The sequence below is a fragment of the Sparus aurata genome, chromosome 21 (genome assembly GCF_900880675.1).
Source record: "Sparus aurata chromosome 21, fSpaAur1.1, whole genome shotgun sequence".
NCBI lineage: Eukaryota > Metazoa > Chordata > Actinopteri > Spariformes > Sparidae > Sparus > Sparus aurata.
Genome location: NC_044207.1, coordinates 8,611,783 through 8,638,506, shown reverse-complemented (window position 1 = coordinate 8,638,506; position 26,724 = coordinate 8,611,783). Strand labels below are relative to the sequence as shown.

Sequence of the window (26,724 nt, the reverse complement as noted above, 5' to 3'; positions counted from 1 at the left end):
CGGCTCTCCAGAGGCCTTGAGACTAAAGGGGGATTTCTGATCAGTCTCCAGGAACACCATATCCGTACATTAGTTTAACACGATATTTTTCTATCTGCTGTGGAACTAGCCTAGTGGATCATTTTCTGGTTGTAGTCTAAGAGTGAGTATGTAGCGTACAAAGCTTTCCTTCGGGGGGTCGGGGTCCTTGTTTGTCTGCGCGTTGTCAGCGAAGCTTCTAAGTCCTTGAGCAACCCCTGATTCCACCTTTCTTTACATAAGATGATTAAACGGTGAACACTCCCACCTGCTGAGTCAAGAAAATAAATCAAAAGCAGCCCGTTTATTTCTGGGGATCGAAACTCTCTCTCCAGTCTCCTTATTACCATGCAAATGGACTCATCTCCTGTCTCCTGCATACTGCGCTTTGTAAACACCTGTCATCTCCACTGCTCTCTCTCTGCTTGTTTGTTTTCAATGTGTGTGTGTGTGTGTGTGCGCGTGTGTGTGTGTTTGTTTGCGTGTGACAGATCCAACGTGCCCTGCTTAGGAACAACCAGACTCAGCGTTTCTCCCAGAAACAGGCTCTCAGGCTGCACCAGGGCCTCGTCACCAGCACCGCTGAACAGGTGTGTGTTGCTGTTAATGCACATGATGGCGGACAAGTCGAGATGTTTTGTCTGAATGTTTATTTGACTGACATTTCGGCACATGATAACGTGCATTCACATGTTCGGTTTTGGTTGTGTTTGATGTGTGTGTAGGTGATGGAGCGGCTGTGTGTGCGGGTGCAGCAGCAGGTGTGTGTCCTGAAAGGCTGCGAGGAAGGAGAGGACGTGCAGACAGCCAGACAGATCCTCAAAGAAGCCAGGGACTCGAGAGCTGTGAGGAGACCACATCCTTATTTTTATCTGTGTGTGTGTGGTCATGTGTGTGTTCTTGCTTCATAGTGAGGACTGGAACTGATTTTTATTCAACAGAGTGCAGATATTTTCTGGACAGTGTGTACACTCACCAGAGCCAGCCAATATCGAGTAAACGGTTCCTATATTGATCTACTGGCCAATTAGCACACATTTTTACAATGATCCCTCAAATGTGGTAATGAAACACTTGATATACAAATATGTGTCAGTGAGGCAGGACAGTTTACAGTTCAACAATAAACTATTATCTAAAATGACATCAGTGCAATGATCGGTAAACCTCACTGGAAATGTAACAGTTATCATTTAAACCAAGCATCATTTTGTGCATCATGATGTCTACAAAGAGTTATCAGCTAATCCCAGACACCATCCGATTACATTAGATTATCAATATCTCAACCGTGTGAGTGTTTTATATTGTAATGTGTGGTACAGGCACCCAGAAAGTGCATCATCTCTAGTCAGCTGTCTATTGTTTGCACCTTTATATATTTTAGCCAATGGTAGACAATAAGTAGACTGCCAGCACTGTATTTAAGGGTTCTACACTGCTGTATGTGTTTTTTAGATTAGAAATAAATTACATGACTCTTTGTGGAAGGAGTCGACTCGGAATGCATGCTAATGCTGCTCCGTGTCTGTGGAACGTGCACATAATCAAGTTCACCGCATCGGTTTATTAAGTGATGATATGTGAATGACGGCAAGTGGCCAAAACATGTGTTTGTGTAGCTGTTTCAGTGCAATTTTGAGTTCTTGTACTTTATACTTGTACTTTGTGCTTTCATTGGGGAATATTGTAGAGGCCATTCCATTCCATCACGCTAATTTACATACGAATATTAGTTATTTTGCAGATAAAGTTTTCTTTTTACAATTAAATGAGACACCCTTTATAAATTGGTTTAAAAAGCTGCAACTGCTGACTTCATTATCAGTTAATTAATAACTTACACTTTATAGATCAGTTGTTTTGTAAAGAATGAGGAAAGACAATCTTTTAGGTTGACATCTTTCATGAATAAATTCAATAATACATAAAATAAGCCCTCAGGTCGGCATTTAACATGAAAGGCAACTTGTTTTAGAGTCGTGTGTCTACCCTACAGTAAATACAGTATATGTACTGTAGGAGTACACGTGACTTACTGTGAGCACTGCAGTGCATTTGAACGACAAACTGAAAATCACCACAAATAGTTACGGGCGTCTCGGTTGTTATGGCAACACTGGTACAGTAACAAAGCAATTTCACATCCATAAACTGTATTTTAGACATATTATCACCTATTGAGCGAGAAATTCAAGATTATGAATCACTTGTACCTTTTTAAATCATAATAATAAGGCTCACAGGTCTCTCTCTCTTTCTAATAAGCAAAAGTTAGTAGAGAGCTTGAGATTTTTCCCAACCTGGCAACCCATGTTCTGTTTTTTTTTTTTGTTTGTTTTTTTATGTTTATTAAATCAAAATGATTAATAAAAATGAAATGACTAAATAGAAAATGGTACCAAATTAGTATACAAACCAATGCAGCTTATAAATGGAGATTTTGTTTTATTGATTAAACAGATTTTTACTGTTATTAAACCAATCAACAGTGTATATACAGTCAAAGGTAAATCCATCTGGCTACTACATCAAAATACTTACACATTAATGATAACACTAACAGTATATTTATAGTGTTGGAAGTTTCAGAAAAGGATCATTCTGCGTTGTGTTTTCCTTTTGTTAACGATCCTTTTTAACTCTTTCTCTTCCCTGTCTTGTTATGTGCTTGTGCCAGCTGTATCCCTCTCTGTGCGAGCTGGCCCATGTGTTGTCAGTGGACGGCCCTGTCAAACAGCGATTGGACACTCTGGCTGGAGAACTGGCCAAAGCTGCAGACAAAGAGCTTCAGGTAGGTGGGAGGTGAAGCCGAGGCTCTAATTGCAGAAACGGCCATTCCCGGATGGATCTGTATTTTAAACAGTAGCTGAGTTGTGGACTAGTTGCATTTAAATTGCCCATTAAGAGCGTGCGGCTGTGTGTGCGGCGCAGGTATGCTGACTTCAAAAGAAATGTAGCATTTAAATTCACGGGGAGGGAACGATTTAATATTTTTTAGTTCCATTCTGTTCCCTTTGGGGTTTGGTACCACAGTGGAGTCAAGTGATAAAGAAATGGCACACCCTGAAGACAAATCTGAATGGTTTGTACTGAATTGCAACTTTCTCGAGCACAACTTACGTTTCAATTTACAGTTTAGTGTGTATGCACCAGGCTACATTTCTAATTTGAAGGTCAAGATAAATTAAATTGCAATGACATCATCTGGGGAATTCTGACTGATTTATTACTGCACAAATGTTCAACTTCGGCGTGAACCGATAAAGTTAGAGATTTGGAATAAGTAGTGAATGGATCACACATGCATGGACAATTGGATTGCAACAATACACATAAATAAAAGATGAGACCAAAAAACTACTGGATAAATAATTCAATACTTTGGGGAAAAATATCTAAAGATAAAAGAAATATAATGTGTGTTTGGGTCAATTGTGTCCAGGTGGTCGTGGACTCTATGGTGTCTCTGTGCCGCGAATTGTGTCCCATGTCCTGCTCGGCCGCCGAGAGACTCAGCCCGCCTCTCTCGTCCATCTCCGAACAAGTTTCCATCCCTCGCTCGGCCATCCGCAGCGCCCTCATGGAGAGAGCAGCCGAGGATATTAACAGAGCCCTGGAGTAAGAACTAGAGCCGGTCAAACAGTTCAGGTCAAGCCAAGAACTCGAGCTAACACACTGGTCTAATTGGTATTCCCTCTTCTCTTGTCCTGTGCTCTCCTCATTTCAGGGAGGTGAAGTTGTCCGTAGTCTCCTATCTGACCAACACAATCGTGGATCAGATTCTACAAGAGCTGTATACCACTCATAAAACCCTGGTACTGGTAATATCGCTTTACTGCATGACTTCTTTGTAGTAATGTAGAAAACACTGTTTCACAGTTTTAAAGCCGAAATCTTTGGGGTGAACCTCACAATTCAATTCTGATTCGGAGGTCTAAGATTATAACTTGATTTTTGATGCATTTGACTGCATAAGAATGTTTGATTTCTATACATGATTTATTTTTTTCCTTCCTGTGTCACTCCTTGCTAGTTTAAAGCATCCTTTTAATGACCCATGACTAAACAGATGAATTTACTTCTGTTATCTTTGCTCACTGTCCTAACCAAAACTCATGAAGTAGCCTAGTTTAGAACGCTAACATGACGGACGTTTACGTGATTGATTCTACCTTAAAGGGTAAGGCCACCAATTAAAGTGTGTTTACAGGTCTTGGTGAGTACTATTGCATATATGAAAAAGCCTGTTGTTGCTCCAAAGGATATTGCAGTTGATCTGATAAATTGCCTCCAGTGACGAGGCGAGATGGATGAGTTGCATCGTGGGTAATGTAGGAGCAAGGGTTTGGAAAGCAATCACTGGTCTAGTATTGCACTCATAAAACACTGTTAGATGTGTTATAGACAATTTGAAAACAAATGATCCACATCGCCTTTTTTATTTCACATATTCCTCTAACTTTTCAAAACCTGCCCACTACATCACCCACAATCGAAGTTGGCCGGTATTCACTGAAGGCATCCGGAGCCACAAAAACTTTATTCTAGTTTTTTTCGCATATGCAGTAGTACTCCCCAAGACCTGTAAAAACGCTTTTATGTGTACTATTGGTGGAGGTACCCTTAAAGGAACCTAGAGGGAGAATCATACTGATGAGAATTGGGTTTAATTCTTCAAATTATTGACTGCATCAAGACAGTCTTTCCAATGAAATGAAGCAGAACAATAACAAAGATTTCTTTCCCCCACCTCTAGTATGAGGTTCACAAAGTTGTTTCTCCTTGATTTTGATTTATTTATTGCTGAAGGAAATGCTGAAATTTCACAGCAAAGACTGGAGCACTGGTGCAATCCACAGAAGAATCCCCCCCCTTTTTGTAAATGTTCACTAAAAGGTGGGCTTTATATTAATCTCAAGACACCACAGATTTCTGCTTTAAATTCATATTTTTGAAATTATGTTTCCTGGGAACTAGCGTTATCTGCCTTCTTGCTGAGAGTTGCATGTAAGATGAGAAAATTGATCTCCATCTACGTGACCTGTAGCTGGAGCCAGAAGACGATAACGTTGCATACAGACTGGAAGCAGAGAGAAGAACTTTCCATTATAAGCTGCCCCTGCAACACTGTGTAATTAACAAAAACCTAAATTTAAAAATGATAAGTGGGAAACAGCTACTTCCTGGAGACTTTGCCACAGCGATTGACAAGCCTCCATCTAACTCTCAGCAAAAAAGGGAGTAAGTATTTTCCCCAAACCTTTAGCTCACTCCTTTAGGTTTATATCCGCAATCTAATCAAAGTAATTTTTGGAGTGAAGCATTCAAATCGACAGAAATTGAAACCTACGCAGTGAATGATGCTCTTACATTAATCTGAGGTATGTGGTTTGAAAAGGGCCATAGTCTCATATCTTCTCTTGCTGCTCACCAAAACAATTTATTTTAATTGCTTCTGTATATAATCTGAGTAACCGTCTGCAGGAGAATCACTGCTGTGTATGCTCACTCATCTGGGCTGCGGGTCAATATTTTTCCACAGTATGATGAGTCATGGAACAGTCTCACAATAACTATGGAAAATGTCAGTGTATCACACACATAAATTATTAAATGTTGCAAAATGGGTCAACACTGCCTCCAGGCACATCAATGTACAGCACAGATCAGGTGCATCGTAAAGTCAACACTCTGCTTCCTAAATCAAAACTTAAAGTAAAAGTTATAATTTGGTCAGAAACACTAGTGGGCTAACTTGATTTAAGCACAGAAGCTCCTTACGAGTCTCTGGTCTCGTATGAAAGGCTTCCCTTAGCACAGAGGAGCCATAAAATTCTGATTATGTGTTCAAATTTGTGATAGAAATCGTCTGCGCAGCCGATGAGGTTGTGTCTTTAATTTGAAGTCTTTAAGTGATGGAGTAGGCACCATGTTCGAGCTGCTGTGTGTCATTACCATATCAGGACGAAGGGTTATGAGTATAGAGCAGCTTTTTTTTAGGAGAATATTGCACTTGGAAGCAACATAACAACTCGATTTGAGTCAGTTATGGCCATGATTAGACCCTGCAGGTTCTCCTCTCAATAAAACAAAATTGTTTAAAATGAAGCCAGTGGAAAGGGAGGCAAAAAATAGACTTTTGGCAATAACACCGCCTGCCCCGTTCTGCTTTACATTCCATTCACTGCCTCTGCTGTTACATCTCATTTTCCTGCCTCTGTTTTACCGCAGTGCCAGTTTGTCCTCTATCATGCCTCCCTCCACTTTGATAATCAAGATATTGTATTTTATTCATATTCTTCTTGGGCTCCCCAAACTGCAGCAAAGTACCCTTTGTTTTGTTTGCGAAATTCTGCAGTGCAAGGGCAGACACACTCCTCCTCTGAGATTGTGCTGAAGGAGGTTGTCTCAGGTGTCATCTTTGCTGTGTGTGTGCGTGTGTTCATGTGTGTGTTTGATGTGTGTGTTGCATCAGCTGCGGCAGGTGTCGCAGGCGAAGCGTTGGGATGACGTCGGGACAGGCAGGCGCACGATCAGACAGTCCAGATTGATAGAGTCTTTGGATTTTCCTGATGAGGACTTGGGCGTCAACCTGGGAATTGTAAGTGTCTGAGGACATGCTGATAGAGAGTGTGTGTGTGTGTGTGTGTGTGTGTGTGTGTGTGTGTGTGTGTGTGTGCGCGCGCTTGGAAGGTGAAAATAAATGTAGAATTATTCATCATGAATAAATTACCGATATATTTAATTCAATTGGTTGATTTGCATCAAGTGAATAACAATTTTGCCAATCAGCTGATAAACCATAAATCATTTCAAGAAAAATATTTACCAATTTCAGCTTCTCAATATGAGACTATGCTATTTTTCCTCTGTAGTAAATACTATAATTAAATACTGTTGGATTTTGGGCTGTTGCGATTTGAAAGTGGGCCATTGTCCTCTTACATGTCTTGACATTTTCCCTATTTTGGAATTTTAATAGATGAATATTGGAATCAGTCAAATCAAAACAAAAACTGATGCATGATTAATATAGAATTATCATTTGTTACAGACCTAATGTATTATGTTATTGTACTGTGCTTATACATGTACTACTGTATTTTTAGTGCGAGTCTTTCTCAAAATCACAACATCATTTCCCATAATCCCTGTTGATTCCCACTGCAAAGACGCTGCTGATTCCCCCCCTCTTTCACTCTTGTACACTGTATGTGTTCTTTTCTTCACTGAAAAGGACAAACTTGTTTAAAGTAATTCCCTCATCAGCTTTTCATTCCCTCCGCTCTTCTCCCACACATTTGAAAGCCTTTTTCTCCTAATTTCCTGTGAAATGAAGGCGCAGTGTTTGTCATTGTTTGTTGTTAAAACATTTATGCTAATACTTCAAAATGCACTGTCGGTACAAGTCACCGCTCATTAAACATTTTCTGCTTTAACAAAAAGGACACGATGGCTATTAAGAAGCGGAGCTCCAGAACTAGAAGGATTCGTCCCGTCTCCACCAGACTGAGTGAGTCTTTGTGCTCCGATGTGCTGCTAATTTCCCTGAAGTGCTCATCTAGCATGATGTATTTACAGTGATAGCAGGGTCAGGGTCAATTGACTTTCTATTTGTAGTAAAATGAGTAGGAGAAGTACTGTATTTCTTCAGCCATATAAGTGGTGAGCACCTTGCCATACTGTAATGACTCAGGTCTTTCAATATTTAATCTGCCTTTAACTTTTCTCACCCCATGGTCATACTTATGCTAATGCTAATAGCAACTTCGTTATTTCCAAGTGTATTTTAGCATGTGATATCTTGGAATGAATGGATAAACCCTATTTAACAATAACACAACCTTTTCTCTGATACTGCCCTCAGGCCAAGCTTGACATTTTTTCGCCCCATTAGTGGTAATGATCCAGGAATAACAGAGAGTCCCCTCTCCATTTCCATCCATTTTCTGCCTCAGAGTGTGGCTACGGGCTTCTTAACAATGCAAAATCATTCTTAAAAACAAAGGTTAAAAACATTAAAGGTTCTCATTTGAACTTTACAAAATGGAATCCAAGGAGCCTTCATCAGATTTTCATTTTATGGATTGCAACTTTGTCTATGTATTCAAAATCAATCAATGTTTTGCTTATTTGCAGGTCTAGGTGATGAGGCCAGTCCCTCTCCAACGCCCTCTGCTCCACCGCACTCGACCCCTCTCACCCACTCAGCATCGTGGGAGTGTCTGTCAACCCTCCCCACCAACGGCTCGCCCTTGCGTCACGTGACCCACGTAAGGCCTCGCCCACCGCGGAGACACAGAGCAGGGCACCTGCCCCCAGAATCTGTAAGTTGCTGGCAAACCTTTGATCTCATTATGAGCTCCAGTAGGCACGACTCACCTTTCCCTCGAGCTTCTGCTGATGGGGAACAATCTGCAGTGAAGTTTCTCCAACATGAACAAGTGTATAAGATCTGTGCTCACCAGCTTCTAACAGCTAGCACTTTTAAAATGCTGTCTGGTCTTTTTTATGGCACCTAGGAGGTAAAGGAGTTTTTATTGTGCCAATTTAATTTTTACTTTTAACCTCATCAGGAAGCTTGAAGTGTAGTCCTTGTTTCCACAAAAGAGTTCATAAGGGTGCAGAGGTGAAAAAGTAAACCTGACATGTGTAGGTTTTAGTTTTGTTTTTTTTTTAATCTTGTGACTGCTCTGTGTGAACTGTTGTTATTTATCTTTTTTTCCATGCCAGTGGCACTTTCCAAAAATAAGCTCCTTTTAAAGTAGGAAGCTGTCACATGTGTCTCTGTGACTCAAATGTTAATCATGAACAAGCATCTCCCAAGGGCCCCAGGGCAGCCTCTAACTTAGCAGCTTGTTTGTTTTGAGACTTTGTAAAAAGCTTTTTCTAAATCGGTACAAACTCTGTTAGCGCGGCATGATGAGGAGTTGTTTTACAAACAGACTTCTGTTGGCAGTCAATTGGATTTTGCCAGCCAGCCAGCCATTCGAAATGATAATACCTTTTGTCAGCCTTTCAGCTTTCTGACGACATGGTGGATTGATCATTGTTATCCTGTTATTCCATCCGTTTCCTGTGTGTTTGTGTGTCTGTTTGTGTGTAGCATTGCTCAGAGAATGGAGGCGTCAATATGCTGGAGGATGGATTGCCTGATTTCTACAGCAAGAGAGTTCTACCAGACAGGTAGCTTACAGATTCAGTTTTATGTTTGTGCAGTCATTTAAAAATGCAGTAGCTGTATCATTACTCCACTGGCCCCTGAGGACGACACACACACACACACACAAGAGTGAAAGCACAAACATTCAGGGCGCTGCACTCCAAATCGAGTGGATCAGTAACCTGATATTTTATTCTTTTGCATCTAAGCAGATATGCAAGAACTTAATCTTGTTATTATGTAAGAGAATTCTCATTAGTGTTACACTGGTGACTGTGACTTGGGGCTTGTAGATTACTAGAGAAACCTTAAAGCAGCTAAATCAATATTTCATATGAACAGTGGATCAGAAGTAGTCATTGTATTGGTGAACCCAAAGTGAATTATCATTAACACAAAGTTCCCCTCAGCTCCCCAGAGCATTTTTTGTCTTTCGGGTCATTGTTTTGGTTTTACAACCCACAGCCATCAGCACAGCTAACTATCTTTTTCCCCTCTCAGTACTCTTATCCGTGTCGGTTCCAGCAGCAGCAGGCGGCTGTTTTGAGTGAAAAAGTAAAAAACTCACCATACACTACAGTACACCAAGCACTGTACACCAGCATGAGGGTCGCCTTGTTCAGACTACCAGCCCAAAACTATATTTCGACACATCCACATTTTATCCAGACTGATCTTAGGAAGTCTGGACAGCGAAAAAACATGTGATTTTTGCCGCTCAGATCCAACCCTTATTTAGAGGTGGTTTGAAATGTGGTTTAAAATTTCTACAGATGCATCTCAGTCCGGACGCTCTGAGCTCTCATATCATATTTCAAAGTGTCTTTGACGATGTCAAATCCAGAGAGACTGAAGTGCATCAGAGCTGCTTCTGCCAACAAAGTGAAATGGGAGACAACACAGAGAGCAATATTCTGTGGAAAGTTACACTGATATAAATTGTTTACTCCCCGACATGAAAGCGCGATTGTTTGAAGAGTTGGATGATGGATCTTCATTTCTCATGCTTCAGTGTAGTTGCTGATGCCTGCGGTATAACCACAGAAACCCATGCAGATAGGTTTGTGGTGTCTGGACACAAAAATCCAATCTGATAAATTGCAAGGGATAGTGCAGACAGTCTATCTTAAAGATGTTACCCGAGAAACTAATGTAAATTACCTTCACTCTGAACAGGGCCTATGCTGTTTGTTATTGTGCACAAGGACACATGCACACAGGAGTGATACGTCACATTCCAGCCAATGGGAAATGAACTAGAAATTAAACAAAGTGGCAGTTAAAACGAGGAGGAAGACTGCCAGCTAGGAAAACAATTCTGGTTTTAAATGTTGAAGAACAATTGGCCTTAAAAATGTAGGAAATGCAACTTGAAACAACTAAAGAATACAGACATTTAGTGAGTAACACTTGATGTGAAGACAAGCTGTCTTTGTTTACAAGAAAACTCCAGAGAACACCTTCAATGGCAAAAATGCAAAGTTAACAACTAGCTTATGGACACAGTGAAGCATTTAGAAGCTTACTGGAAACAGTGGTAAAAGAGTGAAAGTCAGACTTAAAGTCACAAGGTGGCAACAAACATGACACAGAGCAAATGCCTGCTCAGTATCTGATAGATGTGTAAATACTGTAAGCAAGGTTGCCATGTCAAGCTTGCCCTGAGCGGGCAGCAAATCAGTTAACACAGGTCTGAGTAAATCTTAAAATGTTCTTCACATTAAAAACTCCAATAACTACTGTAAAGATTCTGGGGCAGTGTTGACATGCAATATGAATGTCCCTGCAAGGATTAGTCAGTGACTCAGTGTCTTCCTAAGCCCCTAACCAAGCAGGATACATTACTGTGTCTCACAGTCTGTCTTCTCAATGGTGACTGGTCTTCTTTATCCGAAATATGGGCTAGTTCTCTCATCATTATCACATTAAGATTTCCTAATTATGAAAATGTGTCCTCATAATTATACGATGCAAACTTATAATCATGAGATACTGAGTCATAATTATGAGAGATTTATACTGACGTTAGAAGGCCTCTGAGGTTGTTTTTTTTTTCCCCTATCGTGAGTGTAATGTGCCTCAGTACTATATCAGTATAATTAGAATGAAAATGTTATCAGAGTCCATCACGTTGTATTGAATTGAGTAGAATCATTTTCATCTAGACATTGCGAAGTAAGTGATGTAGATACTGCTGTTGCTCAACACGCATCTAGATCCATCAAATTAATTGTGTGAATCAGATTGGTTTTAGTGGGTGAGATGCACGGACTGACTATAGGGTACATCTACTAGACACAAAATAAAAGTACATCTATCAACCTGCTGCATCAAGAATAGCAATATCTTAATATGAACCCACATAATACAAAGACATACTGCACGCATTAAAACCAGAACTGTTTGATGTCCTTCTCTGTAATGCTTTTGTATCTCATGTTACGGTATAACGAATGAACAGCATGCTCTTAAAGCGGCCGAATACAGATGTAGGGAAGATGTTCCATTTGCCCTAAATAGAAGCCTAATTTGTAGCCCTATTTCTTGAATAAATCCAACATATTCCTTTATATAAAATAAATGCTTGTTTACAGATACAGTCCAGTCTTCTCTTCAACAAATGTTGAAACTTTACAGTGGCCCACGCAAAATTGTTCCTGTGCTTCTTTCTGTGTTACAGACAGTACTGAATGTCTGTATATACCGATTTGTGCTAAAGTGTTTATATACTGAGGAAAAACAACTACTTGCTCTCATTAAAAATGAATCATTCAATCCTGCAACAACAGCCAACAACCGACAGTAGCAACTCCCCCAACACAACCAACAGAAACATCATCCCCCCCATCAACAACCGACAGAAACAACATGCCCCTAACAACAACTAAGAGAAACAACATGCTCCCAACAACAACCAACAGCAACAACATGCCCCCAACAACAACCAACAGAAACAACATGCCCCCAACAACAACCAACAGAAACAACATGCCCCCAACAACAACCGACAGAAACAACATGCCCCCATCAACCAACAGAAACAACATGCCCCCATCAACCAACAGAAACAACATGCCCCCAACAACAACTAACAGAAACAACATGCTCCCAACAACAACTAACAGAAACAACATCCCCCCAACAACAACCAACAGCAACAACATCCCTCCAACAGCAACCAACAGAAACATGTCTCCAACAGAAACAACATGCCCCCAACAACAACCGACAGAAACAACATGCCCCCAACAACAACCGACAGAAACAACATCCCCCCAACAACAACCGACAGAAACAACATGCCCCCAACAACAACCGACAGAAACAACATGCCCCCAACAACAACTGACAGAAACAACATGCCCCCAACAAAAACCGACAGAAACAACATGCCCCCAACAACAACCGACAGAAACAACATGCCCCCAACAACAACTAACAGAAACAACATGCCCCCAACAACAACTAACAGAAACAACATGCCCCCCAACAACAACCAACAGCAACAACATGCCCCCCAACAACAACCAACAGCAACAACATCCCTCCAACAACAACCAACAGAAACAACATGCTCCCAACAACAACCGACAGAAACATGCCCCCAACAACAACCGACAGAAACAACATGCCCCCAACAACAACTGACCGAAACAACATGCCCCCAACAACAACCGACTGAAACAACATGCCCCCAACAACAACCGACAGAAACAACATGCCCCAACACTGAGGGGAGAGCATTTCAGATGTTGGCTCTGTCACCCATAGTGCAAACTCAATGGGCAGAGGGGAGAGTAGATGGGCATCAGATGATCGTAGTGACAGAGTTAGGCAGTAAGGATGTAAAAGACTTGACAGGTGCCAAACCATTTAGAGACCCACAGATAAGTAGAAGTACTTCAAACAAGATGCAATATTTGACGGGGAGCCAGTGCAGTTGTTGAAAGAAAGGTTTGATGTGCTCCCTGGACTGCGGTAAAGAAATCTTGCAGCTGAACTTTGGATGGACTAATCTTTTAAGCCCCTCGGTAGGTAAACCATGGAGAAGAGCATTATAGTAGTCAAGTCTTGATTTGATAAATTTGTGAATTAGTGTCTCAGCGACAGAATGGGAAAGAGAGGGGCGTAGTCAGGAGGAGTTCTTTAGGTGAGCAAAATGCTGTTTTGGTAAAGTTTTTTTATGTGTGTCAAAACAAAGGGTTGGAATAAAAAATGAGATTTTTGACTGCCATAGGAAAGGGGCGTTATAGTTACTAATAGAAACAAACTTTTGTCTATCTGTGAGGTAGGATTTGATCCAGGATAGAAGAGTACTGGTGACAAATAGTGATACTGACCAGTTCAGAAGAAAACTATGACAGACCATCAAAGCTGCAGTAATATCTAGGAGGATACTTGTTGTGTTAAGGTAACCAGAGTCAACACCTAAAAGCAGGTCATTTTAACCTTGGTAAGGACAGTCTCTTCTTTTATTTTTTTCCCCTGAACCCAGATTGAACCTCTTCCCATATTTCTTTTACTAGACATACAAGCCTGGAGCCGACTGGCAACAGTCTGCTCAAGAGATTTTGCAAGAAATGGGAAATTGGTCTGAAGTTGTTACAGACCTTCAGGTCAGTTCCAGGACTTGGGTAATACCAGCCATTTATTCAAACTGTAGGGAACAAAGCAAGACTAGAGAGATGCATTAATAGTTTTCAGCATGGGGCAAAGCACAGGCAGACTTGTATTAATCAGAGGAGTGGGCATGGTCCCAAGAGAGTTTATGGTGGTCCTGGATTGCGTGACAAGCTCAGTAAGAAACTGCTCATCAACAGGGGAGAAAGCAGAGAAACTGTAACCATTACAGTCATAATCAATACACTTCACTCAGTCATCACTTAGTGCGGTGCAGATATGATTGTATCCTTTTGGGTCAGTTTAAGGTAGCTATAATCAATATTTCTTTATAAACACTTATTGTCCACACTAGAAAAAGGCCGGGTTAAGTGATGAGCCCACAGATAAAGTGCATCTTTAATGTAATTGTTTTGGTTTTCAGGCCCTCAGCAGGTGGCTAGTTTCACTGACTAAGCTAGAAAAACACACTTTACACTCCACACTTGGCACCAAATGCCAGACAAAGTTGGCTTTTATCTGTGAACATAGTGGAACATTTAGCAGCTAAAAGGTCAGATAATTCCCTCAGGAGTTTGTGGAAATACAGCTAAAAGGAGGAAGAGGACAGATGCAGAGCTCCAAATGAATGCTAATGCTAATATTATGCTAATGTATACAGTTGGCAGTGTGTATAAAAAGTTAACTGATTGCCAACAAGTTTTCCATATCATTTTGATATGTAAATGTTAACGTTTAGAGCTTGTTGTCGCTGCCCTCAGTCAACCACTTCATTTGAGTCTCTGTGTATTTTATTTAGAAATCCGACAATGCTCAAGCTACCGAGAAAATAAAACCTACCACAGAAGTTTTGCCTACAACAAAAACTCCACCACCTAGGGGCAAACACACCTCTCACTAATTTTAACTACATGTTAGCGATGGTGTAATGAAGATTTTGACACATCAAAGTCCTGTTTTTAAGCCTGCCATTTATTTTGTGTTGATCATAGCCTTAAAAATACTGGCCGAAATCGCAGGAAAATCACACACGGCTCAGATTTCACAACTGAAACGGAATTGACTAACCAACTGAAATGGAAAATAGTTTTTCACAAACACTGTTATCTGAGGCAAGATGACAGTGTGTGCTTAATGTGCACCAGCAGCGCATGAAAAAGATTCAGCGAGGGAGCATAAACTATGCCTCCTGTCAAATATATTTAACTATGTGCACGGTCTCAGCCAGAACAAACTCTGTTGTTGTCAAATGGTTCATTAGCATAACAAGAATGGACCCAAGTCCACCCTGCTAAAGCTGCTTTCAAGGAAGCATTGTGCATGTGACAAATAAAAAACCTAAACATAAGTAGCACATACATTGAAGTCAGCAGTAAACAATGAACTCTGCTAGCCAATGATGATCTATATAGGATTTATATCTCCACTTTGTTGTTCCCGCCAATAACTTCTCTCATTTCTCCCTTTCTTTTCTCCACTTCAGTCAGTTGTCATCCCTCCATCAGGCCCAGTCACTGAGGAGAAAGAAAAGACGCAGTGTCTTGTCCATTTTCTCCGGCTTCCGCAAGAACCGCAACTCCACTATCTCCAGTCAGGACTCAGAGTAAGTCTGCAGCACATGGGCTGAGTGGAAAAAGGGGAAGGAAGTATCATTTAAGTGCACAGGCGCACAGAATGAGATGGCTGTTAAATTAATCCAGCGCAGGGCATTAACGTCACTTCCCAGCTTCATAAATATTTTAATGGGAGAAAATGTTTCGCCGTCTTCAACTGTTTTCTTTCACTCCAAAAGTATGGCATTATATACATTTAATCTGCTGTTACATAACAAGGCCTATAGTTGAAAAGAAGACAGCAGAGTGGCAAAGAGGAAGAAAGTACAAGGCGGCAAACTTATTGTTAAAATTGAACTGCAAAGATGAGTAGCTGAGAGAACAACACTCCGACGGCACTCTTTAGAAACTTCCCCATTAAAAGGAGTTACACAAAATGCAGGGGAAAAAGGCATTAAGTGGGAGTGACAGCGTGTGTTTCGGCTAACGGAGGCACTAACGAGTTCAACTTAAAGGAACTGTGGCAAGGCTAAAAAGGGGTGACGCCATCGCCTCTGCTGGATTGCAGGAGTTCTGCTCCTACACGGACACAAAGTTTTACAGCAGCCTACAGCTGTCTGACAGAGAGGCATAACAGAACGGATGACTCACCTTAAAGCCAGCTATAGATAGAAACTGCTTTTTAAAGACCGTTTAGCATGTTTTATAGTGTTTCACTCACATATTGTTGCTAAGCAATCAAAGAGACTGTCAGAACATTCACTTGGCTGCCCTCTGCATCCGTCTCTTTTGTCTTTCTACAACAGCACAGTGTGTGTGGGAAGTGTAACAGCATCTGGGCCAAAGATGTGTTCATTAACTACAACATTTTCAAATCGATGACGGATGAAGTTTGTTCCTGTACTGCACAGTACATATCTGTATTTATAAATGACAAATACAGTTTTTTAATCTACAAAATAGATCTAATACAGCAATTTTACCCACCTCCACCTCTCAGCTCAAATCCGAGCCCGATAAGTGAGTAAATATGACTCGGTCATCAAAATTTCTTAAGTTTTTTCTGTCTGTTCCAGCAGCGCTTTAGAGAACGTCTACTCAATGATTCAGCACCCTAAGGATGCCGGGAGGCCAGACAGCGCTGTTCCAGGGGCAAACGGGACCATGTCTTCACCTCGGCCGACACAGGGCGTACCTGTGCACGGGTTGAGGGCTGCCAGCCCCCCCTGCCTCATCCAAAGACAGGTGCAGAGAGAAATCCAAACTCTTATGAAAAGCAAACAGCTACAGACAGTGAATCTCAGCCAGCTCTAAGGGGACTGTGCTCCAGCCAACTGTGACCTTTGCCAGCATACAGATCAATATCAACACACATCTTGGACAAATCTATTTAAGCCTTGAAGAAAAAATGTACTGTAAATGTAATCAAGCTTTCAATGTAATGTATTGAAGCAGGCATGTCTTGCTGGTCTCTTCATGCCACACACAACACTCACTGTTAAAGTGCTTTTGTGCTAAATGTAATATGTATGAACCTTACGCAGAAATATGCGTTTCAGTGAGCGTAATGTCACATAAGCTTGCTGACAACTAGAATATTTGGAAGGTTGGGTGAAGAAGGAGACAGCAAGACAGTTTATGTTAAGCTTGTTTACATCCAGGCTGAAATAAATGTCTCTTAAGAGTTGATCTATCAGAATTAAGTTATTTGATTAATGTAACAATGTGTATCAAAGTGTAATGTTAGCTAGGAAGTAATTGCAAGCTATCTTTAGCTGTTGGCCAACAGTAGCTAATGGGTTATCGAATTTGTTGTTTTACCTTGAAACACAACTTGATGACCCTTTTAGATGTTCACTATCCGTTCTATTTACAGTTGCTGATCCATCAGGTAGCTGTATTTTTCAATATTTTGTCTGATTCCCTACTTTTATACGACTTGCAACCTGGAACGCAACATTTTAGCTTCCCACCCTGCAGAGGAAAATGGCCCTGTGAATGTGGTCTAAAGTGACACTCCTTAAGTGTGTCTTCAACTTTCAAATAGCCCAAACATTGTGGCACACACTGTTGCACCAGCTTGTTGCATTTCTCTACAAAAAAAAGGAATAATAATACAAACAGTTTGAATGCAAATGTGCGACTATTCTTACATCTTTTGCCACTTTCCAATAAAACCCGTAAGTCCAAAATGTTGGAGTCCTGCTCCTGGTTTTCTGTAGTTTAACATGGAACTACATAGTGCACGCTGTGTCCACCACCTGCTATTTCCAGCCTTTTTATCTGTTGTATTTGTGTAGCTTGTCAGAGGTGTGGAGGACTAAATGGCCTATTTAAATCTCTGCCAAAACATGCACACACCCGGAGTCATCCAAATCCCTTTAGTTCTCAAAGTAGAGTCCAGGGATCCTCACTGATCCATGAGGGGATTTGAGGACATCACCAGTAAAATGAGTGATAATTGAATTCCGGTATAATTGAATTTGCTTGAAATGCAAATTGTAATCATCACCGTCACTGTCTACTGTCAGCACCAGACTGTATAGTTAAATAATTCAGTACGTAATCAGTAGCAGGGAATCCTAGTCAGTTTATTGTGGAATGCAGAGGTGTGTGAACAATGGGTTGAATTTGACTAATTTATCGATGTATTTTTATCTGTTTGCAGTCCACAGACCTGGTCAGTATGGTGTACAGCTGCATCGGGGCAGAAATCGAGGACTCGGATGGGAGCAGCACCTGTGACATCAAAGTGACAGACGACACTGACAGATCGACCGCCGTCTCAGATGCCCCCGCCGATACTCGGAGCAACGGCCACGTGCCGTCTTCCAAACAGCAGACGGACAGACAGATGGAGACAGGCCGGCAGGAGAGGATCGTACCCCTGACAGACTCACAGACTGAGACGGAGGAGGACAGACAGAGCGGCGGTGGAAACGTGGCCCCCTCTGGGACGAGGCCCGAGCCTCCTCCACAGAGCACCAAGCCCAGCCTGACTGTCATGAGGCAGAGACATCTGCAGGAGAGTTTAGGTACTGCAACTTAGACTGCAAGTGAAGCTGCATCACAGTATTTTCTGATTGATCTGGCTCAGTTTGATCAATAGAGTTGATAAATCACATGTTCATTCCTCAGAATACAGACCGTTAGTTTCAGCTTCTATTTTCAAAGGTACAGATTGCTTAATAAAATGCAGGCATGTAAGATAATTAATGAATTAATAATTAATACTGTACTTTACGATCACAACATACAAAAAGCACAGTTTCTTTCCTTTTGACCACTGTCAGAAAGTCACAATGGTTTGATTCCCTGCTGCACCAGGGTAAATTGTGGTTTAATTTTCTATGCTCTGCGGCATGACAGTATTATTATAGTTTTCTTTATTTTACAGTGATGATGAAACCTAAGTTGATGCAGTGATGTACAATCACAAGCATTAATTTGGCTTGCATTCACGTAAAGCCAGCCTCTTGATCTTCGCAAAATTGTACACGTTCTTCCTCAGTGCTATTTATATAATCTTGAGGAAATCACTAATGCAGATTTTGTACTGATGAGAAAAACGTTATACTCCCATAGTACTAGTATTACCTCAGGATTTGTATTAATCAGAAATAATTGCAGCCCGCTTTTGCCATCTGAATCTCGAGCAATGTTTGTAACACGTGAAAAGTGGGAGAAACAACTGTAAACTATTTTATTAATGTGGCTGCTGAAAAACAGCTGCTGCACTTCTGAAACGTGTTCTGCTGATGCCTCGACATCATATTCGAGGCTTAATGTCAGTAAATTTGAGTAAAATATCGAAATTGTTTATTCTGTGCAAATGCGCCACATGAAACACTGATGGAGGGCTGCAATTTCTAAATCACAAGGTCCCCTGGTAATTCTAGTCCGCTGTAAATGGGGCTAACAATGCTATTGACGCCATTATTTGATGAACACCACTTTATTATAAAACAATAGCTTAATGTAGAGCATCTCAACATTATGATAAACGGAACATTTTGGTGCTCTGATAAGTGATTTGTGTAGACTGATGTTATACACAAGTATAATGTGGCATTTTCATTTTTTGCATATTTTAACTTTGTTTGGAAAATTGAGCCACTAGAAGTTGCTGTACACTGTGTGTGTGTGTGTGTGTGTGTCATCGCTCATCCTTCTCGTGTGTGTATCCCCATCTTCAAACGTTTTTTTTGTGTGTGTGTGTGTCATTCAGATATTTGCGGTGCAGTACCATATATAATTACTGTAAACAAATGAGGAGGAAAGCTGGCCGCCTCGGTGTAATTACACACTTTATCCAAAATACTTAAGCTGATGTTAAATTGCAGCATATGGCACCTGTTTTTATCATGCTGGGACTTTCAATTACAAATAAGTACAGGCAAAAATATTACTTTAATGATGCGTTATCAGATCTACATATACAAAGAAATGTAAGGATGTCAGATGAGACATTTTTGTGATACTATTCTGGAGAAAAAGCTCTGAAGAAGACATTAAAAAGTAAGAGAACAAACTTCTGTAAAAGAAAATTGATCAGCGTCATTAAAAGAAGGTTCGTTCAAAACAATTCTGTCAAAGTGAGTTCAGTCAGAGACATGGCTCAGGACAGAGATTGCTTTGGCTTCGTCTGAAAAGGTACGCTGCTCCGAACTTCAGAGGCCTTTAAAGAGAGAGGGCCATTGTTAAAGTCTTTTTATCAGTTTCAAGTCTAGACTTTTTAATGAGCCAAACCATCAAAGTTACAAAAGTAGCCATCGACTGCACTCTGGCTCAGAGGGAATCAAAAGGTCAGTACAATAGCTCGAGGCCAGAACGGGTCAGACCATAAAAATCAATGTGAAAATATGCAGAGTGACAGTAAGGATAGAGGTGGAATACAGAAAAGTGCACTTTCATCCTCTGATTGAAAACCCAGCTTATGGATGTGGACAGCGAAAAGGTTATTAACAAGAGCTGCTGCTGTTATTTTTTCCTCGGCAATTAGCAATATAGATATCAGTGTCCCTCTCTTGAAGTTGTAGAAAGCGCTCAACACACAAATGTAGCAGCAACTCAGTCCATTATAATGTTGGCTGTCTGCTTTATATTGATGTTTTGTTTTTGCTGTACATGTTTGGCAAAGATTCAGTCCCAGCCAACATTCCAATTACTAAGTACTTATGAAAGTTTTGTTTTTTACTTGTAGTTCTCAAACAAAGCATTAAAGCATCGCTGTAATGTCATCATTGTTCACTGTGTTTTTACGTCTCAACAGAAGAGGCAGGAAGGCTGATGGGAGAAGAAGACGAGAGAAAGCATGAGGAGAAGCAGAGAGCGCGAGGGCCAGAGGGGCAGCGTCCTCTTATACCCAATAAGGTGTGTGTGCAGCAAGTGAAACATCAAGAAGGAAGAAAAACAGTCACATTTTGTAGTAACTCTCTGAGATGCACCGTATACAAATTCTGTGTTCTTCCTTTAGCCCAGTCTCGACCTCTCGAGAGACAAGACCTCTCCGGAAAAGGCTGTGACCTCTCCCAAAAGCTCACCCCTCAGTCCAGGTGAAGCAGCAGCCAACGAGCAGAGGAGCTTGCCTTCTACTCAGCCAATCATTGAAGAAGAGGTAACTGAGAGCAATAGCCCACCACCAGCATCTGCCAGGCCGGGGACAGAAGCAGGAGATCCTGCCACTCAAGGTACCGTCTGTTTTATCATGAGTGATCTACCACTTTACAATGTCTGACAGCCTGGTTGGTACGAGGCCCAGTTCAGACCTTGTATTAACATCCCACCTCCTCAATCCGCCATCTCACTTCTGGCATTAACGGCGTCTCTCGCCGTGCGTCTCAAGTGACCTTGTGATCAGATCGCATTTCCTGCTCTATATGCAAATAAGCACGTACATTACTGAGACAAATGGACACAATGTTTTTTACACACAGAAAGAAATATCTCTATATATTAAGTGCCGAGTTTACAAGAATGGCTGAAATGTGAGCATTTGACAATCTTTCACAATGTTAATACAGTTTCACCTCAACAACTCTCAATAAGTCTGGATTTTACCCATGGGTAAAAAAGAGGGTGTATATATTGGTTACTGTTAACTTTATTTTTTGAAAATCGGACATGTTTCACTCAATAAATGTTGTCTTCTTTCTTAGATTTAGTGTAAATTGTGAAATCAGTCAAAACTGCAAGTTCTGCCGTTGGGAGAATCGACACATTTTATTGACACTGAGCAGCAGACAGGCCGGTACAGCAATGCTGTGGCAAATCAACGCTTTTCACAAGGGATGCAACTTAATCTTATGCATTTAATGCTGACTGTTCAAGAAGGCATGAATAATTTAGAAGTTGCTATAGCTGTTTAGCAGACTTTCTCCTCACTTAAAAACTCTCAAAATTGAGCAATTTATAAGGGACTCTGGGGATATTATGGTTCCTAGTTCAGTGGTTTCACTGGTTGAAACGGTGAGTTCACAAATATCTGCTGCAAATATGGGCAGATTGAAAGAATCACATCATTTACGTTACATTTACAACTGCATGGAAGTCAGACAGGGTGTAGTCCATTCTGCCTGTTGTTGGGGCTTCTTGCCTTTACGCAGAGGACGTCAGTTTGAGCAGGCGTTCCTCCAGTGCGGCCCAGGACACGTGTCTGTACACACTTCTAACAGAATGTGCTCACGTGTTGCCCAGATCACTTCTGAATGCTGTCTTACTGATCGGATCTCAAGTGCGTCCTCAGAGGCTTTCACACCTTTTCATACAGCTGTCAGATCACTCAGGACGGATGTCAATACCCGGTCTGAAGAGGGCCTACTATGAGTTTTCTTTATTTGGAATTTCTATTGAAGAGGATTCAGCTGGCAACGCTAATATCCAAGTCTGCTTGGTAGAACAAACCTAGCCTGTATGTTATTGATGTAAGTGGGAGCCAGAGTAAGGATGGTGCAGATGATGATGATGATGATGATGACACTGATGATGGTTATGATTGTTCCACCAACCAGCTGATGAAGGTCGTAATGGATTTCCGGCGGCATCACAACACACCAGGAAGTCCAACTCATTCGACATAGGTACCGTCTGCCTGTCACTCCCCTGCTTTTGTGCACACACGACGGGCGCAATACGCATGCTGTTCAGTTCCACACACGGCTGTCTGAGTCAAGTGCACGTCTTGCTGCTTTTGTTCATAATTCATAACAATGGTGCAATGCCTTTGTTATTTTTTTATCAAATGGAAGCAGCAGGCGGTCTCTTATTTGATGTGCTCCCAAGACCCGTAGAGTCTGCTGGCTGTGTACTGTGTTACGCTTTATCCTGCAACCTCCCTTTTTTCAGTTCCTACACCCCTCTCTGTTTGTCTGTCTCATGCCATTTCCCCTCAGGCATGGAACCGGACACCCCCTACGATCTGGAGAGGTCTTCAGATCGCAGATTCCCTCTGAAAAAGCCCTGTTTCCCCCAGTACAGAAACAGATCTCTGGACTGCCCTGCTGGGACCAGGTGTATGTATCTGTTTCTCCTCCTGCTAATATGTGTGGGATGACAGCCATGTGGCCGTCTGCAACAAAAAAATGTTTTGTCTAAATTTTACTGCAAGAAATTCAATTTAATCTTTGTGAAGTCAATTAAAAGCAAGGGGAAAGTTGCTTCATGGCGGTGCATATGGTTGAGTCATACCATACATATTGAAAGCATGCTTGTTGCGGTATTTTGTAAATGGCTGACCAGAAACAAAGGAGATCATAAAAACATATTTTAACAATCTAATTTGGCTGTTGTTCAAAAGGTCTCATTGCAGCTGGCGGCCAGATGCGACACTGCCGGGATGAGTGTGCTAATAGACGAGAACTTTAGCATTTTTGAAACGAGGACCTTGTATCTCTCTAATTGGAGCTGATCCTTTTTTAAAACAACTATGTCCCGTTATTGAGATAATTGGCAGCCATGTACGGCTGATTAATCAGCCATTTCTACATGGAGCTGTTTGGCATTGAAGATGAAAACCCTGAGGCAGTTGAATTCAAGGGCCACTAACGACACGGCAAAACTACTGCCAATAAGCTCTGTAATACTGAACTGTGTGTGTGTGTGTGTGTGTGTGAAACCTGCTGCAGGGGACTCAATTACCAGCACTGTGAGAATGATAAAAGGGTCCACATGTCACAAATGACGGCATAAAAGGCAGTTATATAGCGGGTGTGAAAGCTGAGTGCTCCTCTGTGTCCTGTCTGCGTACATTTTAGGTAGGCTGATGCATCGAGCGCAGACTGGGACAGGCACATGTGTTTCCTGTAACCGCTGGTTGTGTAACGTCTGTGTTGGAGGGATTCATTATCTTTGTGGCTAAATCAATTTGCTCTTAATTCCCAGTTTGACAAACTTAAGCTGCATCAATTGATTTCTCTGTGGCCACTTGAAAGCCCATCTGACGTACAGCGTTAACATCTTGGAAGACATAAAACTGATCCGGCTGATGTGTTGGCACACATCGGCACACACTGAGCAGCACTCGCATTTGGAGTTGAGTGTTCTTCCACCTGATGAATGTGAATCCGATTTTTTTATTCTCCTTATTCCATTTAGCAGCTAAATGCTCTGCCATGCTAACTAGCCTCTCAGCTGACTTTGTCTTTCCTGAGCAGGCAGAGTACAGTTGGTTTATTTGTTCTTTTATCTATTATTTAATTACAAACTGTGACTTTATTGACTTTAAAATGATCTTTTAAATTGATTAACATCAGTGTATAATTCATGGCACAAAGCAAGCGAGATCAAATGTATTTGTCTTTCTCCAACCATTACCATACAAAGTATTTCCAAAATAAGGTCCCTTGGGGTCCACCAGAAGAGACGTGACTTCAGGAGTCTGGGAGAGCCCTTTGACTTTAGGGCCCTGACACACCAGGCAGACAGGCTGACGGTCAGCCATTGGTCAATGTCGGGGCCATCGGTGTGCGTCTGTGGCCCCAGTTGTTGCCATTGTGTCCCGTTCCATTGTCGCAAGTCAGCCCTTGTCACCAGCTTTTAGGCAGACTGAGCATGTTGAATCTGCAGTGGAGCCCGGTGGTGAAAGAAATCCCTCTGATTGGCTGTTTAGCAAAGTACGAGAAGAGAAATTATAAAACTTTAAAGCCTGTTGTAATGGTATCCATGATTCACCCATTTAGAGCAGGTTCTTATTCCTCACCAATGCCATTTGCAACTTTTTATCAGACATGATTCTTGATTAGAAGTGGTTATGGTAGTAAAAACACAGTGGTTTGTATATCCACAGCCCTGAGTCATCCAGTTTCACTGATGAATGTAGACCACAGCTACCTGGTTGATAGGGAGGGTTATTTCTGCTCAGGTTAGCCGGCTGTCTACTAAATTCTAGTTGTCTTGTTTGATAACTGTTTGGTACATCTGGGCCTTGAGTAGTTATTTGATCCATTCTTAATATAAAATATTAAGTAGCTTTAAACCTGCAACAAGTGGTCTTTTTGGCCACTTGTGGTTATCAGATAAAAGCTTTTCAACAGTTAATTTGTTGCTCTTTGCAGACTGTGTTCTTCTTTTTAGTTGCGTGTTCATCTCCACCACCTCCTGAGCAGATAAATGCTCCACCATGTTCACCAGCTAGCCACTAACTGTCTGTTTGGTGCCGAGCAGGTAGTGCACGGACGTTATCGGCAGGTATTTGCCGAAAAATGTTTCTGCTGCCGGAGACATCATTAATGAAAGTGGAATTTGTGGACCTGACCGTGTGCTAAAATGCTCCGTAGAACCAGAGGACTGCAGATTTGGGCGAAAATACACGGAGGATTTGTCGCTCCTATTACACATAATCACTTGATGCATTGTGAGTGCACTATTTTGATGACTGCTGCCTTTAAAGCCATGTGTTGACAGTGTATTTTTTGCTTCCTCAGGTTATGAAAGCCCCCAGCTCGGAAACAGGGACGCGTTATGACATTACCAGCGGAGCAGAGGAGGTGTGCTGGGAAGGGAAGGCTGGAACGTGGAGGACTGGAGAGAGACGAGCTTTTAAAACTTTTGTGGACTCAACTGACAAAACTCCACTCCGCAGCTGTTTTTTCCTTTTTAATCCATATAGACATTCGTCCGCTGAAAATGCATGTACTGTATGCTTTCTGTTTTTAACTGGTTGCACTTGCTATGGTTTTTTCTCTCAGGCATAAGGGAGGCTCTGACCTGCAGTCCATAAAGTACCCTTCACACAAGCACACACGGTAGTTCAATGTCTCTCCAGTATGCTCATCACGAACCGTTGTTTCATGCGTTTGTGCAGAATCATTCAATAATGAAAATACTCCCGTCTCCTCCCCCCCTCCTCCCTGTCTTTTACTGACAATCTGTGATGAACCAAGAGTGAGTTTGTACTGTATTTATTCTAATGGAGGTGTAAATACTGAATATAAAACTGCACTAACCATTGTGGTACTCTGCCAGTTAACAATCATGTTTTTATTTGTGATGATGTACCATTTGATAACTGTGTTTGTAAGTATGCTTTTGGTGTATGCTGACGTTTGATGATTGAGAAATGTGTTTTCATGCACTTAGCACTCCCATCTCTCCAAGAGTATTTAAGTCAGTCGGTGGATCACGTACAGGTTGAATCTGATTTTGCAGGCCTGAAAACAAGTATATTTTCTAAAAATGCTTCTATGAATCAGAATAAATAAAATTGACTTTACACATGGAGTCATTGGATCTTTGAAAGTTATGTTTAGTGTACATTTTTCTGCATATACAGTTATTTTTTTTTTATTTTACACACGAAGGTCAGGTTATCACTCACGGGGTTTACCATTTGTTTAATGTGTTGCGTTGTTGCAGAGGAGCTTTTGTCGAGGCAAAACAAATTTCAGATGGAGCTAATCAGATCATCTGGGCTCGTTTGGCTCGAACTGGTTGATTACACATTTTAAAGGAACAGTTAGAGATTTTAATTTGCACTCATTTGTTTTCCCAGAGTTTGATACAACTTTAAGGTGGTTCTTTTCAGGGGGACGTTCTAGTCTTAGTCTTACTTATGAAATTGTGAGGTCTTAATTGCTGCAAACATTTTAATTTAATATATTCACCTTTTAATTGCTTTTCGTCAAAATGAGTCGAGCTCTTTCACCTTTCTGATTTTGCTGATCTTTAAATCTACCTCTGAAACTAAAACTGTCTCTTCAGTTGCACTGACACGTTGGCAAAATGTCGATTATTTTGAAAAGGTTTTAAAAACATTAAATGTCCGCCTCTCATACCTGTAGACACCCTGATAAGTCGATCTGTCAAGTATGGCGCTGTAGCCATGAGGTGGTTATCTTATAGTTCGACATTTAGTTGTTTTTATTCATGTAT

General features: G+C 41.3%; 1 protein-coding gene across 6 annotated transcripts in view; it reads left to right on the top strand.

The window, feature by feature from the left end:
• The window catches only part of carmil3 (capping protein regulator and myosin 1 linker 3), a 94,634-nt gene extending 68,561 nt beyond the window's left edge, over positions 1 to 26,073 (top strand). Inside the window, exons 24-40 of one of the 6 annotated variants that reach the window (XM_030403180.1) lie at positions 510 to 608; positions 744 to 863; positions 2,699 to 2,812; positions 3,464 to 3,639; positions 3,749 to 3,836; positions 6,497 to 6,622; positions 7,468 to 7,534; positions 8,161 to 8,294; positions 9,128 to 9,207; positions 15,288 to 15,407; positions 16,434 to 16,602; positions 18,026 to 18,392; positions 20,630 to 20,730; positions 20,834 to 21,047; positions 22,368 to 22,436; positions 22,749 to 22,868; positions 25,278 to 26,073. In XM_030403180.1, coding sequence (XP_030259040.1) covers positions 510 to 608; positions 744 to 863; positions 2,699 to 2,812; positions 3,464 to 3,639; positions 3,749 to 3,836; positions 6,497 to 6,622; positions 7,468 to 7,534; positions 8,161 to 8,294; positions 9,128 to 9,207; positions 15,288 to 15,407; positions 16,434 to 16,602; positions 18,026 to 18,392; positions 20,630 to 20,730; positions 20,834 to 21,047; positions 22,368 to 22,436; positions 22,749 to 22,868; positions 25,278 to 25,318 — 2,205 coding nt within the window. In that variant the 3' untranslated portion in view covers positions 25,319 to 26,073. Of the gene's footprint in view, positions 1 to 509; positions 609 to 743; positions 864 to 2,698; positions 2,813 to 3,463; positions 3,640 to 3,748; positions 3,837 to 6,496; positions 6,623 to 7,467; positions 7,535 to 8,160; positions 8,349 to 9,127; positions 9,208 to 15,287; positions 15,408 to 16,433; positions 16,603 to 18,025; positions 18,393 to 20,629; positions 20,731 to 20,833; positions 21,048 to 22,367; positions 22,437 to 22,748; positions 22,869 to 25,277 lie in introns of all 6 variants that reach the window. The other 5 variants (XM_030403179.1, XM_030403178.1, XM_030403181.1 and 2 more) reach the window with 5 other exon arrangements.
• Positions 26,074 to 26,724: the final 651 nt, after the last annotated feature.